The sequence below is a fragment of the Alligator mississippiensis genome, chromosome 3 (genome assembly GCF_030867095.1).
Source record: "Alligator mississippiensis isolate rAllMis1 chromosome 3, rAllMis1, whole genome shotgun sequence".
In the NCBI taxonomy this organism is placed as follows: Eukaryota; Metazoa; Chordata; order Crocodylia; family Alligatoridae; genus Alligator; species Alligator mississippiensis.
The window spans coordinates 130,226,081-130,242,259 of NC_081826.1; the positions used below are offsets into that span (position 1 = coordinate 130,226,081).

At 44.1% G+C, this 16,179-nt stretch overlaps 1 protein-coding gene across 3 annotated transcripts; it reads left to right on the forward strand.

Annotated features, from left to right (window-relative positions):
- The first annotated feature begins 1,452 nt into the window (after window positions 1-1,452).
- On the forward strand, window positions 1,453-13,918 carry RBM24 (RNA binding motif protein 24). Of its 3 annotated transcripts, none has more exons than XM_019498455.2 (4): window positions 1,453-1,808; window positions 3,824-3,947; window positions 5,068-5,122; window positions 5,488-9,886. In XM_019498455.2, exons 1-4 carry the CDS (start codon window positions 1,641-1,643, stop codon window positions 5,507-5,509), a joined length of 369 nt encoding a protein of 122 aa, XP_019354000.1. In that variant the 5' UTR covers window positions 1,453-1,640; the 3' UTR covers window positions 5,510-9,886. The 3 variants fall into 3 exon arrangements, with proteins under 3 accessions (XP_019354000.1, XP_019353999.1, XP_019354001.1); XM_019498454.2 differs by lacking the exon at window positions 5,488-9,886 and adding an exon at window positions 11,765-13,918 and having other exon boundaries at window positions 1,454-1,808; XM_019498456.2 differs by lacking the exons at window positions 1,453-1,808; window positions 5,488-9,886 and adding exons at window positions 3,539-3,707; window positions 11,765-13,918.
- The last annotated feature ends 2,261 nt before the right edge of the window (window positions 13,919-16,179 follow it).

The window sequence follows — 16,179 nt, forward strand, 5'->3', positions numbered from 1 at the left end:
AAAGCAACAAAGCTGTTCTTCTGTGGCAAAAAACTTAGACCATGGCAAGTAAGGCAAGTTTTGGTACTAGAGATTCCCATTTGAAATCTCTGGGATTTCTCTTGCAAACTGTGTGCTGGTGTTGACACACCTACCCATGCCAACAGCATACAGCACCCTTCTGAGGACCTGGTTGAGAATCCCCGCTGCCTGGGCAGGCGGCACACTTCAGCCTTCAAGGACCTGCTGGCACTATTGGAGAGGAAAGTGAGGGTGACCCCCTCTGCCCCTTACCCACTGAGAGGCAACTTCTGCTGCTATGGAGGAGGGGAAGAAGTCCAGGAGGCCCAGGAGCAGGGCAGGCTAGTAGCCGGGACCTCCAGAGGTCACCTCATCCTGAGGCAGGACTAGCTCTATGCCAACCATCATGTAAACCAGTTTCTCAACCTTTTTTGTACCAGGACCCATTTGTAAACATCAATGGCCAGTCCCAACCCACTTCCCCCCAGCCCTGCAGTATATGGGCCAGGGGATGGGCGTACTGTACCTAGACTCCTGGTGGCCCTGGGTGAACTTTTAGTATCGGGCCCCCCTTCACCAGAGATGATGATAACAATAATCATTATTTTCACCATTTTCAGGGCCCCTTTTTCTGTCCGGGCCCTGGACAGCCGCCTGGTTTGCCCATGCCTGTGTCTGGCCTGGTGTGTAGGGCATGAATGCCGCATGCCGGTGGCGGCTGGGGGACACAGCGAGCTCTTGCAGGCAGTGGCGCTGTTGGTGGTGGGAGCGTGGTGGCGGCAAGCGGGGAGCTCCCACAGGCGGCTATAGCGTCGTCGGCAGCTTGGGGGTGGGAAACACTGACCAGAGGTTGGTGACCACCCGCAGATGCCACCAGCAGCAATTGTGGACTGCCTGCAGGCGCCCCGGTGGTGTCAGTGGTGAGGAGCAACCACCCACAGGTGCCACTGGCAGTGAAGGCAGTGCCTTTTCACAGGGGATGCACCACCATGCTCAGGGGTACACGTGCACCCCTATGCATCGCCAATGGTGTAGGGCATGGGGGCCCCCCGCACAGCCAGGGCCTCTGCCAGCCTGCAAGGGGAAAGCCACGGCTTCCCCCCTTTTTTCTCTTTTAGAGGAGAATCCCTCTTGTAAAGTTTGTTGCTCCGCGTTGGCAGCGCGTCGCCCGCCCTTTCGTATACCCTCGCCACCCACGGGCGCGGATGAAAAGCCTGGCGCGGCGGTCGGCTCTCGGCCTGGGGGTCGGAGGGCGGCGGGGGAGCGAAGAGACGGGGTCCCGCTTGGGAAGCGCTGCGCTGTTGGACGCTGCCGGCGGGCCCTCTGCAGGGGAAGCGGCGCAGGCCAGGGCTCGGCACTGCCCCCCCGCCGTCCAGCTGTTGGCAGCTGCGCCCGGGTCCCCTCCAATGGCCCGAGCGGGGCCCGCCCCGTCCCCGCCCCCGCCCCCGAGCCGGCAGCTGCCCGGCCCGCCGGCTTCTTTTTTAGGGAGGGGAAAGCCCCGCAGCTGCGAGAGGCAGTGAGGAGGTGTTTGTTCGAGGGAGCTGCTCCGGAGCGATTCCCCCCCGCGTGTGAACGCCTCCCCCATCCTTCCTTCCTTCCTTCCCTCCCTCCCCGGGCGCGGGCTGCCGGCGGGCCCCACCATGCACACGACGCAGAAGGACACCACCTACACCAAGATCTTCGTGGGCGGGCTGCCCTACCACACCACGGACGCCAGCCTGCGCAAGTACTTCGAGGTCTTCGGCGAGATCGAGGAAGCCGTGGTCATCACGGACCGGCAGACGGGCAAGTCCCGCGGATACGGATTTGTGAGTCCCGCCCGGGCTGGGGCTGGGGCTGGGGCTGGGGCGGGGGGAGCGGGCGGCTCTGGCCGCGGCCGCCTGGGACAGGGCTGGGGGCAGTGCCGGGGATCGGGCCCGCTGTGTGCGGGGGGGGGGGGGAGGCGGGGCTTCCAAAGATCACTCCTGCTGCGGGGTGCATTGGCAGGGATCGGGCCGGCTGTGTGTAGGGGGAGGGATTTCCAGGGATCACTCCTGCTGGGGGGGGGAGACAATGGCAGGGATTGGGCCTGCTGTGTGCAGGGGGAATTTGTAGGGACCACTCTTGTTGGGGGTGCATTGGCAGGGATTTGGCCCACTGTGTGTAAGGGGGGGTGGGATTTCAAGGGATCATTCCTACTGGGGGTAGATTGTCAGGGTTTGCCCCCCTGTGTGTAAGGGGAGCAGGTTTGCAGGGATCACTCCTGCTGGGATTGACAGGGGTCTGGCCCACTGTGTGTAAGCGGGAGGGTGGGGGATTTCAAGGGATTGCTCCTGCTGGGGGGTAAATTATCAGGGTTTAGCCCACTGTGTGTAAGGCGGGCAGGTTTCCAGGGATCATTGGCAGGGATCTGGCCCACTGTGTAAGGCAAGGGATTTCTCTCCTGCCAGGGTATAGATTGTCAGGGTCCCATCCACTGTGTGTAAGTGGGACAGGTTTCCAGGTATCACTCCTGCTGGGGGGGTGCATTGGCAGGGATCTGGCCTGCGTGGGGTTGGGAGGGTGAGGGGAATCATGGATTGCTCCTGCTGGGTGCATGAAGTGTTCTTGAGGGGGTGGATTACCATGTGGGGTGGTGGATTTCCAGGGGCCACCCTTGCTGGGAGCATGGCTGGCAAGGTAGATTTCCAGGGATCAGTCCAAGGTTGGGCCATGGGGGAGTGGGTGGGGTTGGGTTGTCAGTGATCACCTTTTGCGGGGGGCCTGGAGGGTGGGTGGGGGGTGGATTGCCCCTGCCAGGAGCATGACTGTGGGGTGGATTTCTAGGGATCAGTCCCAAGTAGTGCCCCAGGGGGTTGTATTGCCAGGGATCACCCCTGCTATGGGCATAGAGGGTGTATGGGGAGTGGGTGGGGGGTGGATTTCCAGGGATGGGCCCTGTGTGGGGCTGGGAGGGTGGCACACAGGGTATCCAACATGAGTTCATCCTGGTGCAGCCACCAGCAAATTGCTGGCAGTGGGTGCCGGTTGGCCGGTGTGTTGTGCACTGATAAAGCCCCAAGTTGGCCTTATCTGAGGCAGCACAGGGGCTGCCTCCCTTGGACTGCCTCAGATCTCTGCCTGATTCTCAGCTGAAAAGTCAGCTGAGAAACAACACATAGGAGCCACCCCATTACTGGTGGTTGCTGGCCCAGGAGGGAGTGGGGAGCAAAGGGGAACTAAGAGGCTCCCAGTAGAGGGGGGGGGGGGGGGGGGGGGCACCTTGTTTCTATGGCACAGGGAGCTTCCAGGCTGGGGATGAACTTGTCCAGGCCTCAAGCCTTTAACCTGCTTGGTTTCCAACCCTGTTAGACTCAAGGTCCCCTCAGAAAATGCTTGCTCTTAGTTTCCACTTTGTTTCTTGACTGGGGGGAAAAACGAGAGAGCAGTTTTTCTATTGGGAAGAGTTCTATTATACTTATAAGAGATGGTTTTAATACATCAGGTTCCTGTTTGAATTTGGGAATCATCCTTGTGTACATAACAGTCCTAATATTGCATGGCACCCTTGAAGGGATCTTGTGGCGCTCCGGGGTGCCACAGCACCCTGGTGGAGAGTTACTGCATTAGTAGGTTTGCTTTTGCTTTCCTGCATTCCCTCCCCCCTCCCTAGAGGCACCCGCGGTTTATCCAGAGTGTGCAAGCCAAGTCGTTCGTTTTGTAGCAAAAAGAAAGAGTTGCTAAGTGAGGTGAGGTTTCAGCTTTCTCTCTGTGGGGGAGCAGGATGCTTCAGAAGGGACAGGGTGTGCGGTGCTTCTTTTTACTAGAGATCATGGTTTAATTCCTAGTCTTGTATATTGTTAAGGTCACCATGGCTGACAGAGCTGCTGCTGAGAGGGCTTGCAAAGATCCGAATCCTATCATCGATGGCAGGAAGGCCAATGTGAACCTGGCATACCTGGGAGCCAAGCCGAGGATAATGCAACCAGGTGAGAAAAGACACGTGCTTGCTCATATGTGTTCTGTCTCTCTCGTCCTCCCATCTCTTTCCTCTTTGTGCACAATTTCTGAAGAGAATTAAAAACAAACAAACATGAACTCTACTCCAAGGAAAGCACCCTAGATCTCCACCGTTTCCATTACTGTATATTTTAATACGCTATGTAATAAATAACTCTTTTGGCAATTCTGTACAACTGCTTACATAGTGACAGTCAGCATGTATGTTGTGCATAAAGAGAAATGTGCGCATTGCCCTTGAGGAATTTTTGCAGTACAGACTTTTCTCTTTGGGTCGGACCTTTGTGATATAAACAGAACGACAGCCACCACTTATAGTATTATTGAGGGAAAAGATAGGAGGCATATCTTGGTAAGTGCAGTCTTACACAAACAATATCTCAATGTGGACTACTAAAACAGAGGGGCTGCATTGCACAGAATGGGTTCTCATGTGGCAAGTTTTGCTCCAGAGGTTAGATACTGGTTTGTCCACACTCCTATCAATACCACTGCTTTACCACAAGATAAAGGAGAAATCTGTAGTGAGTTAATGTTCATATCCTGATGGAAGGAGCTGACTCTGAACCCTGAATACTTGTTACCATGTTTGCTTGTGACACCAAGAGCCCACCAGTGTGAGGGAGGGGTTCACATAATGTATAACAATACGGCCAATGGTCTATAAGTAGTTCATCCAAAGAAGAAAAAGTCAGTTTATACTGCAGTATGGGTTAAATTCTACCTTCCTATTGGCATATAAATTGGCTCCCACTGCAGTTCACAGAAACTGCACATACACACCAATGGCTAAAAATTAGCGGATGGTCTTGTCGAATTCTGAAGCTATAGGTAGAGACTGGAATTAACTGTTAGAAAACATGGGCTAATGCACAGTGATGCAGTGGTGGTCTCCTAGCTGTCTTTACATAAACTGTCTTTTTGCAGATTGGTAAATTTAAAGGTTACATACATCCAGGTCAGACAGTAAAACATGTGGTTCTGTTTCACCCATCTTAACTACTGCTTGTTAGTCTAGCTTGTTTTTGTGTTCATAGTTAAAACAAGCAGCTGAAAGAACACTCTTTGTGATGTGTTTTTGTTTGGTAGGTTTTGCCTTTGGTGTTCAGCAACTTCATCCAGCTCTCATACAGAGACCTTTTGGGTAAGTCTATTAACAGGTCTTTTAAAGAAAGGGGGAAAAAAAGTATAATCTTTTGGTCATGTGTAGTATTGCCACTGAATTTGATAATGGTACTGTTGAAATTTTCCAGACTTAAAAATATGTGCCCTGTAAATATGCTCACTTTTGCAAGTGATGCTCTGAGTAGTATAGCTGAGTCAAGTTGTGTAAGAAATGCGCTGCTCTCCCACCCAAGCAAACAAGTACCATATAGTCCTATGATTTTTTTTTTTTTTTATTCTTTAAAAAAAACAAAAGGTATGACTTATGCAAGATCACTGTGCCCCCTCCCGTTTATTTTTTTTTCAGCTTGACTCAATGTTATTTATCTCTTTCTAATCTGACAGGGATCGTTTACAGTTAAGATAACTGATCAGAAGGATATGATGATAAGAGGTGGAATAGTTCTGTTTGGAATTAAACTCTGTAACCAGTAGACTCAAACCCAAACAAGCTAAAATGGTGATTAACGATGCATGTATGTTTTTTATTTTTTGTTTTATTTTTGTTTTGTTTTTTAATAGTCGATAGACCTCCGTGTGCTTTTATTTTTTATTTATTTATTTATTACAGTAATGAAGTGGTGTTGATAGCTAAACTGTGTGCTTTTATTTAATTGAAAGAGCTGTAGTGGAAGTTTTTGGGGGTCTCTTTAATTTTGTTTTTGTTGTTGAGGAGTGTTGACTTTGACTTTGCCATGGGGAGCAAAGGGATTTTTTTTTCTTGCTTTCAAGCTGTAGCCTGTGACTTCTTTTTTTTTTTTTTACTCATATTTTGTAGTGAGTGCTAAATTGTGTGATTTCTTGATATTATTATTATTATTATTATTATTATTATTATTATTATTATATATTTTTTTTTTAAGAAAATCAGCGTATTGCTTGCATGTTCACTTTTCTTGGTTTTGTTTCTTGGGAGGGTTTTGGAAGGGTGTGGAGCTCTCTTATTAACAATGTGTGTCCACTTGGGCTTTTTAATTTGAGACTTGAATTTCTACATCTGACAATATTTAGTGCATTTCTTAAAAAGAAAATTCCCCTATTCCTAAGGAGTTCTAACTCTTAGTTTTTTTTAAAACATAAAATCAGGAGGTAAAGTCCACCTGAATTTTCCATAGACTACCACTTCACTACTTCGTGCTGACTGGGAGATTTGTTGCAAAATAATGAATTTTGCTAATTTAATGAGTAGGCTAACAATAACATAAAGAGAAAGCATCACAAAATGTACTTTGTTAATTTTTTGACGTCTAGTTTTAAGATACTGTAGCATGGTATGGTGAAATGGCAGTAGCTACTCCATAGTAGCCACTCTATCACCTGTCCTCAAAACTTATTCAAAAGGAAGAAGAAGGTCTTCTAGAAAGGTCATGTAGAGCACCTTCTATCATAGTGGATTGTGTGTTAGTACTTTTTTTTTTTTCCTAAGGAGTTTGATGTATACCAGAAAACTAGTTTTGGAAATGTACATTCAATTCATTGATTTATAAAACTACTCTTTCCCCCTCCCCCCCCCTTTTTCATAATTTCTATTGTTGGCCTTGTTGCAAGGCAGTATCTATTAGTGTTCTGAAGAGCCAGCGAGAAATTATGAAGCATAGCTGATGGGTTTATGATGCACAATAATGTAGGCAGGGAAGGGCTACCTAGAACCATTAAAATGTAGTTACAAAGAGATGCCAGGGGAATGCTGAGGGTGCAGTGGGAAACCAGAAAGTACTTGCCTAGCACAGAAGAAAAGCAGGCACTATATGCTACTTGAAGAACCTTTGTAAATTAAGGATACTTTCTGTCTCTCTTCACTCCTCCCTAGCCTTTGTCCCAAGACGAGCAACATTTTAAAATATAGGTTATTGGTTTGGGGATATTTCTTCAAGTTGTGGTTCCAATGTAGTGTAGTATTAGCCTTAAGAAGAGAGATTTTGCACACAAAGGTGTGCATGTTTGTCAGAATATGGTGGTAGTGTGGTGGGTTTTTTTTAATCTATGTTCATACCAGCTTTTCTAATACACATAGTAAAATGAAATTATTAATCCCATTTCCTATTGAAACCATCCACTTCCAATAATTTCCCATTAAACTGCTGTTTTGATCTCTGTATATATGAATGCAGGAAACTAAGGTTGAGGAGAGAAGTATAAATACAGTAAGGTGATAGCGAATGATGATAGCATGAGGTGGTGGTGAAATGGCTGAGTTGTTTGACTGATCATCTACAGACATTTAAATGTTTGGCTATTTTTAACTGGGTAAACTTTTTCTGTAAAGAGTAATGTTTTGAATGTTAACTGGACAACACTGAAAGACAGTTTAAGCTCTTTTTCTATGAATTCTGAACCAGTGTATTTTAGTATGCTATGTAAAAGTAAGTAATGTGGACATTCACTGCAGTGCTGTGAATGAAATGGAAAAGAATGCTAATCAACACACTAAAAATGTGTGAATTGGTGAAAATCCGGTGTGGTTAGAAATGCTCTGTCATGGTTCTAGCTTTCAGCAAAGACACTGAAAATAAATGGATTACAGTACCTCAGTCTTAATGGGAAGGTGTACTTTAATTCTGTGCATTTTACTTACTATAGATGAGACCAACAAGCTAGACTAATTTCAGTTCCTGAACCACATAACTGAGTTTTACTTTTCCCATTCTGATGTTGACATTAACTCACTCACCAAGTAATACTTTCTGGTTTCTACTTTACTCTGAGTGGGAGGTTGAAAATGGAGTCTGATCGGGGTTGGTGACCGATCCCACTATGATCTGTGAAAATTTAGTTTATATTATTAGAATGCCAATTGCTGCTGATTGGGCTTTTTTCTAAGACTTTTCTTTCCCCTAGGACTGGTCATTTTTCTTTTTTGCATATGCAATATTCATGCCACACTGGTGAAAAATTTAAAGGCATGTAGGGAAAGATAGAAGTAAGATATGTTTGTAGCTATTTACCAGAGATCTGTTCCCCATTTGTCCAAATCCTGATTCCAAAGTAACGGGAAAACTCCTGCTCCTTCAATGGAGCAGAAAGATGACAAACCAGCTACCAACGGGTTAGCTGATATTACCAATTTGACAAATAATCGGTCTGGGCTGCATAATTATAAACGCTGGAGGGAAAAGTCCTGTCCTGACTTTGATTAGAAGACTTGTATAATATTTAAATTGCTGAAGCAGTTAAAGAAAAGGGAACACGGAGAATGTCCACTGCCTTCTGAACTGTTAGACACAAACTTCAAAGCAAGCATGTTTTGGCATTGCAGGATTTTTTGTATGTGTAACCCTACTTATGGTATAAGAAGGCTGTTTACTATTTAATCTTGAATAAAATCCTAGTTAATGATGATTTTAAAAACATGATGCAGTGCAAGATACAGAGAGAATACATTTTCTTCACAGTCTAATAATGATTCTGTTGTAGCAGTCATATTAACATAGTAATTCATTATTAATACATAGAACAATATAACTGTAAGATATAGAAAGACAAGCCTATGTTATCTTTGTTCCATTTCAGTTGTCTGAATAACACATAAAACAACGTGGCTAGCAGTTTACTGTTGCTCATCTAGTTACCATGGCAGTCAGTTTTACCAAGCTGCTAACTTTGTTTTAAAAAAGAATAAAAAAATGCCTTCTCCTTGCAGTTTAGAATAAGGAAAGTCCGGAGCAAGACCACTTGTCACATCAAGTTGTACGCTCCAAAATTACGCTTGGTGCCAAACTAAACATTGCCTTTTTTCCATCAGTGAACTTGTATATTCCACAATGGAAAAACAATAAATGAAAAGCAGTGAAGCTAGTCGAGACTATGTACATTTCAAATATTTCCCTGCCCACAGAAATCCGGTCATCTTGGGTATAAAAACCCTGATGACTAAAGGTGCCCCAGCATAATGGGAAACTGCTCTTTAACCTTTTGGCCTCACAGAGTATGAAAGGGGTTAATGTTTCAATATCGTTGAGATCTATGCATGCTTGCCTTTGTGTTAGATAGAAGTTTACTTTGGCCTTATAAAGTCATTTTACTCTGCTTGAAAACCTTGTCGCATGACAGACAATCAAAAATAGCCCTGCTGCAGCTTATGCTGTCAATCACCATGTGTGAAATGGCATGATGGTGAGGATCTTCCATGGGGTTCACGTATAATGTGGACTAAGAAGTTGTAAAGAGATAAGGTTTCATAATTCACCACCTGTTAGCTAAGTTTCTTGGTTGAAAGAGAACAAGTCACAAGGTTTTAAGTGGAAGCACATGCATCTTTATGTCTAGTATTTAACAAGGATTTAAAGTATACAAACAAAAGTCCCAATAACCCAGGGAATCCTTTGTAATGCCATCTTCTATTGGTGAGAGAAATCTCAAAGTTTAGTCTATCTTTCTGTCTTTCCTGTTGAAGTAACTTTTAAACCATGATAGTTGTATGTAAAACTGACTCTTACATGGATACTAAGTTGACTGTCACTATCAAAAGTTTTTTAGGAGAAGCCTTGAGGGAAGACTTTAAAGTAGTAAAGCAGGCAAGTTGTCATGTCATGTAACTTAGAATAAGACATGAATTCAATCTTTCTTTTCCTATTTAAGACCAATTCCAACACTATAAAAGAAGTATATTCACACTCATGTCAGTATCTAATACAAGATATTTGTGCACAGTGTTTATTCTGTTTGAGTGGAGGGCTAAGATAATACTCTAATTACTGATGCATCAGCTTTAAGGTATGCAGCAAGTGTATACTTCCCCCCCCCCCCCCCCCAATGTATAAATTTAAGCTGCTTTTTAAGAATCCAGTTGTCTCACTGCTTCTACTCCCGTCTGTCCCCCCCCCCCCCCCAGGTCTGTGTCAAACTTTTTACCGATCTCTTAGACAATGGAAAATAAATTAACCCCATTGCATTGTTGGGTTTCTACAACCACAGTGTTTAAGTTGCAAACACAGCAGAGGGGGGTACTTAATAGTTCACTTCTTCTCTTTAATTAAAAAACCAAAATAGGACAAACCAGCTTTACAGTTTGTGCATGTGTGGGGGAAGGGGTGGGGGGAATAAAATGTGTATTCTGGAAATAATTTAACTGACAATGTCCTGCCTACCTCATAACATTTAGCATTTAATGTTTTAAAATAAAACTGGAGGCCTTTTTTTTAACCTTTTCCTCTTACAGAATGTAGTGTTGCGTGATGTTCTATCTATGGTTACAATGCAAATATTGTGTTAAAACGTTGGAGCTGTATTTAGACTGAGCTGGAAAGGGAAGTTTCTGATTTGTGTGCAGAGTATATGGCCCTGATCCTGCATTTGGAGCTGCATGAGCAGACCTTTGTAGCTATGTTGAGCCCTACTGACTGTGCATGACTGGATCTACACATCAGTCCAGATGCAAGATGGAGGCTTACATGCGTCATTAAAAATGGCGCTATTATTTCTGTTCAAAACAGTGTATTTACTATTAGAAGATAACATGGAAGGATTAGAGTAATCTTTATGTAGATTTGTGTGATGTGACGGGGTTACTACAGACATCAAAACCAGTCCAGTCAAAGGCTAGTTTACAAACTAAGGAGGCAAATTCTCTAATTTGGTCAAGGTAAGGGGTGGGAGGGAAGTGTGTGTATATTGACTTGTTCGAAACAATTATTTCATGAATCATAAACCTGTTTTTTGCTTTTGTTAAGCACCAGGTCCATTTAGACTTAATCCTACCCCATCTCCCAAAAAACTCTATGCTATATGTCTTGCATAGAAATAAACAAGCTGGCACAAAACAGGACATCAGTGGCCTGATAATCAAACAGGTTTGAACATCGTGTCCTTATGACCTTTACAAAAGTGTGATGCACATGTACTTAGGAATCACTGTTATGAGTTTTAATAGCATCTATGTAGCTTCCCTTCAGTGGCCTTTTGTGACCGAGTGAGCTGCACTATGGTTCGTTTGGAAAGTGTGATTCTTGCTGTGTTTACCACACTTGTGAACTTCATTTAAACTCCTTTGTCGCCTGTCATTTTATTTATTTATTTATTTATTTTTATTTTTAATAAGGATGACTGAGGTTGCAGAGAAATTAATGTGTGCTGAGTCTGCATAGAAATCTAAGTAGGGTTGCCATGATACAAAAAACTTCTGAGGGGAGGGGGAAATGTATAAATCTTTTATTTATTTATTTTTTTAAGTTTAGCTATAATGAAATATACTAATTGTCTATTTCTTTGGTCTGAATTAGGGTAATAAAAATCACTTGAATGTGATTTTTTTTTTCTTTTTTTTTTTTTTTTCTTTTTTTTTCTTAATGTAAATACTTCAGTCTTACAGCTGGGATGCATCAAACTTTCCTTTGTTAAAACTGCTTAAGCTGCCATCACAGATGCTGGTCCTCCTAAAATGAAAGTGTTTTATGTTGCTTGATGCTGTGGTGTTCAATTAAAGCCAGCTGAAGCACTGTGCTTTGGAGCAATGCATCTCTTTGGGCTACTGAAATGATACATGGGTCTATTTGAGCTAGTTATTGTGGCAACCCTATGCACATAACAACAACTAAATTGAGTTTGTTTTAGTTCTCAATATGGAAGGAGCATTTGGAGGTGACCTGATGTATGAATTCTAACTTTGTCTTCCATCTTTCAACAGGATACCTGCTCATTATGTCTATCCACAGGCTTTTGTGCAGCCAGGAGTTGTAATTCCACATGTCCAACCCACAGCCGCTGCTGCCTCTACCACACCTTATATTGATTACACTGGAGCTGCATATGCCCAGTATTCAGCAGCAGCAGCAGCTGCTGCCGCCTATGACCAGTACCCATATGCAGCATCCCCGGCTGCTGCAGGATATGTCACCGCTGGGGGTTATGGCTATGCAGTCCAGCAACCAATCACTGCTGCAGCACCTGGGACAGCTGCTGCAGCAGCTGCAGCCTTTGGCCAGTACCAGCCACAACAGCTGCAAACAGACCGCATGCAATAGCAGATGGACTTTTGAAGAAAGTTCTCTCTTTCTTTTCCTCTTTTCCAGCCTTCCAATACACGTAGTTAATAAGAGACTATTAACATTAAGAAGCTTTAAGAAAAGCAATGTTATTGCAATGTTAAAAGATTTTATTATTATTCCACTGTCTTCATACAGTATGCATCCAATTCATGTTGTTATAGGAAAGGAGTAGGGTAGGGTGTATCAGTTTCAGTATCAGTCCAGAAAAAACTGAAAACTTACTGTACTGTTCTGAAAGGATGGCAAGAGTAGCAATGCGAATTCATGGGGGGGGGGGTTGGGGGGGGAAATAAAATAAAAGGAAAAGTGTATTTTTTACAGTATCAGGGAAGCAAACTGCCTTTTTACAAGTGAGAAAATGGTTTTTAGAAAAAGTAGAACCAGAGGAAAAAATAGTGAGCAAAATGTAGCCTTTATATGAAGTTTAACTTAAAAAAGAAAAAAAAAAATAGAGCGTTTAAAGCACTGATTGTCCTTTCTTGCTTTTGTGGCCTACAGAGCCGGTTTTAGTGAGAGAGTATTTTCTTACCATTTCATGAATGGGCATCGAACAATCTGAGGAATATGGCCTGCTGGTAAAATGGCGGACAGGCACCAAAGTTATTTTCTTATTTGTCCTCTGGATGAGTGGAACTGTGGAGCAAGTGATGTGGAATTAATGGGTACAACAGCTGTAGAGACAATCAATAACACAGACAGTTCTGGAAAGAACACATCACTTGTGCTCGTTTGATGAGCTTGTCACATTCTAATCCCTCTCCCCATCCTGTTTCACTTTTGGGAAACTTTAATTGCTGGTGTCAGCTATTCTGATTCTGAAATAGGATCAGCCATTTACTGCAACAGCCTTCTCTTTCTATTTATTGCATCTATTCATGACTTGTGAATAAAGGCAGGAAGAAGCTTGATGAATTTAAACCTTTAAGAACTGTTTTAAGGGAATTTCTCTTTTTTTGAAAATTTGTACAATTTTAGTATATTTCAGAATAATATTTAAAATATTTATTAGCAAACCTACAGTACACGACCCAACTTTTGTTACTGAGATACAGTTCTTCAAGGGTAAATGGTATGTGATTTATACTGTGCCTTAATTGTAATGCTATTTAAGAAAATATTTATTTTGAAAGTTTTACTATGCTGCACTCTAAAGAAAGCAACTTTAGATGTGACACTGTAAAATTATGTATTCATCTCATGGCATAAATTATTTAGTAGTTTTAGATGTAGCATATTAAATATTAACCTAATCAACTAAGGACGTTGACTCGGATTTATTTAAATTCAGTATGTGCACTGTATGAGGGTACTCTTAAAATTAACACCTTTTAGATTTTTACATTAAAATACTGCTAATTCATGCTTTTCCCTCTTAAGTAGTTTTTTTTTTCTTAGACCTCTCAAATACATTACTATAGCTCTTTTCACTCATCTATACATAGACTGACTATTTTTTTTTTCATTGCTAGAAAATGCTGCTTTACATTGTCCTGTGAAACTGCAATACTTGCAATTTTTATTCTTGATCTAAATGGAATTTAATATTTTACACTGTATTGGATTTTTTATACTTGAACAATTTCATACAAGGGAAGACAGGATAGCATTTTTATGGACTTTATCCAATGTCACTGGATTTATTTTAAGTATTCTGAATACTAGCCAGTGTTATATAATGTAGACAAGACTCTCCTGTGCATATTATTTATTCAGTATGTATATTGCTTTATAACATTTCGGAATTCCTAATCTATTCACTTGTATTAAATATAATAAAAATATTGTTTCATCAAGTCTACTTATTTTTGCTCAAACAGTGATGGATTTCTTATAACTAATCAGAGACCTTGGCTCATTTGCAAAATGCTTGAATTGTAGGGAAAGCCATGATGCATGCTATAATTTCAAAGCTAAGGACTGAGTAGTGTGTTAAATAGAGCAAGTCATGGAATACAGAGAACTCTTAGCCTGGAAAGTTGTTATTAAGCACTTTGGTGTGAGGAGGGGGACCCTTTGTGTGTGGCTTTTGGAGGGAAATTGTTGAGAAACGCTAAAACAAAACAGACTCATTTAAATAAATGGGAGTTCAGTGATGAGAGTGGGTTTCCTTGCACTCTTATCAGTTCAAGATCAGCCCAAGTTGCTACCAGGCAGAGTTTTTTGGTCTATCTGACAGGTAAAAGGGCCCTTGTGTTAAATGACTTGTAACTGCTGCCTATTTTTGGTAGACAAGCTATTAGGGCTGACGCTTCGGTAGCTGATTCGATTCAGCCTGCTTCAGCGGTTAAGTCTCCAAATCCAAATTGAACCGAGAGATGCGTTAAAAGCTTTGAATTGAATAGGAAGCCTCTGAATCAATTTGGCACCAATTCAGAGCTTCAACCATAGACTAAACAGGCAGCAGTCCTTGAGGATGGTGGGCACAGCTGCCTCTAGCTGGTAAATCTGTTAGGGGAGGTGGGGGGCAGATCAGCACCCCCACAGTGAGGGAGGGATTGGGGCTGGGACAAGTTGCCCATCTGGGGTGGGGAGGCATGGGACGTGGGGAGGGAGGGCTCCCACCACCATGCACCATGGGTCCGGGAGGGTATGGGAGTGGGCATGTGCCCCTGGATCTGCACAGGGCAGGCTGGGCCAGGCTGTGCTATGGGAAACTAGCCCCTGCTGCTGGGCTCCAGTCCTCAGGGTGGGTAGAGTCAGGGCTGCACTCTGGGTGGCTAGCCCCAGCTGCAGCCCAGAGCACAGCCCTGGCTCTGTCCACCCCGCAGAGTGCAGTGGAGCAGGGGGCTGTGGTGGGGCTGCAGCCACCCTAAAATTCCCCATAGGCCCTGCTGCCGGAGCCACTCCGATCCAGGTGCACGTGCTCGCCCCCCAGGACCTGCTGCTGCTCGCCCAGCCAGGGCAAACCTGTGGCTTGTCTGGGAGGCACGGGGACCCTGGGTGAGTGGTGGGAGGGCATAGCCCCCACTCCCAGCACCTTCTGCCACCCATCTAGAGCACAGCCTGGCCCAACCCGCCCTGTGTAGAGCTGGAGGTGCACATCTGCTCCCATGCCCTCCTGGACCAGCAGCGCACAGTGGTGGGAGCCCCTCTCCCTGAGTCTTGTGGACCACCCCCCACCCTGGCTCAGCAGCTTGTCCCAGACCCAGCCCTAATCCTTCCCTCACTGGGGGGGTATTGATCTGCCCCCCCCCTCCCCCCAGTGCCCTTTCCCTCCCTGCCTCTGCCCACCACAACAGACTTACCAGCTGGAGACAGCTGTGTCCAACACCCTTGTGGACAGTTGCCTGTTTAGACTATGGCCGAATCTTTGAATCGATGCTGAACCTTCAGATCTGAATTGGCCAGACTGAATCAGGATGGTGATTCAAATCACCAAATCAAATCACTGCCCCTCCGAATTGGCCGAATCCAAATTTGAATCAAATACTTGTTGCTTCGCACAGGCCTACTATCCATGTCCTGAAAACTGTTGCTGCTACAGATGGTATTAGTATGGCAACTTGAACACTGAGACTGACCATCTCTTCCTTCTAGAAGTGGTCTCTCTTGACCTTTGAGTTGGGTCAAGTGGCATGGGGAAGCTCCCCAGGTGCATCTGGCACATTTGTTCTGTTTGTGTACAACCTAGTCTGGTTCAGAAGAACATGCACTGTTTAGAGACTTGTTTTGTCAGGACAAGTGACATTTAAGTGATGCACAGTTTTTGTACTGGCTCCCAGCTCCAGTGAATTTAGAGCTGTTTACCAGGACAGATACAATTATCTCAGGCATTGCATTCCATTATTTAAAAAAACAAAACAGAATAATGAAATGCTCATCACCCATTCCTGGCAGGAAAGTGTTGTTGAATTATTAACTGTGGTTTCATCTGAGGTTCATGGGCACAGGGGAAGAGAAATCTCCTTTGCTTTTTCTGTGGGATGTGTATCCTGCAGCAGAAGAATGAGTAGGAAACTTACCATTTAACCTCTGTTTTCTCTCCCTTGCGTGAGTTAAGCCTATGAGGGGGTGGGGGGAGCCTTATTGAGAGCCTAAATTGACATGTGGCATC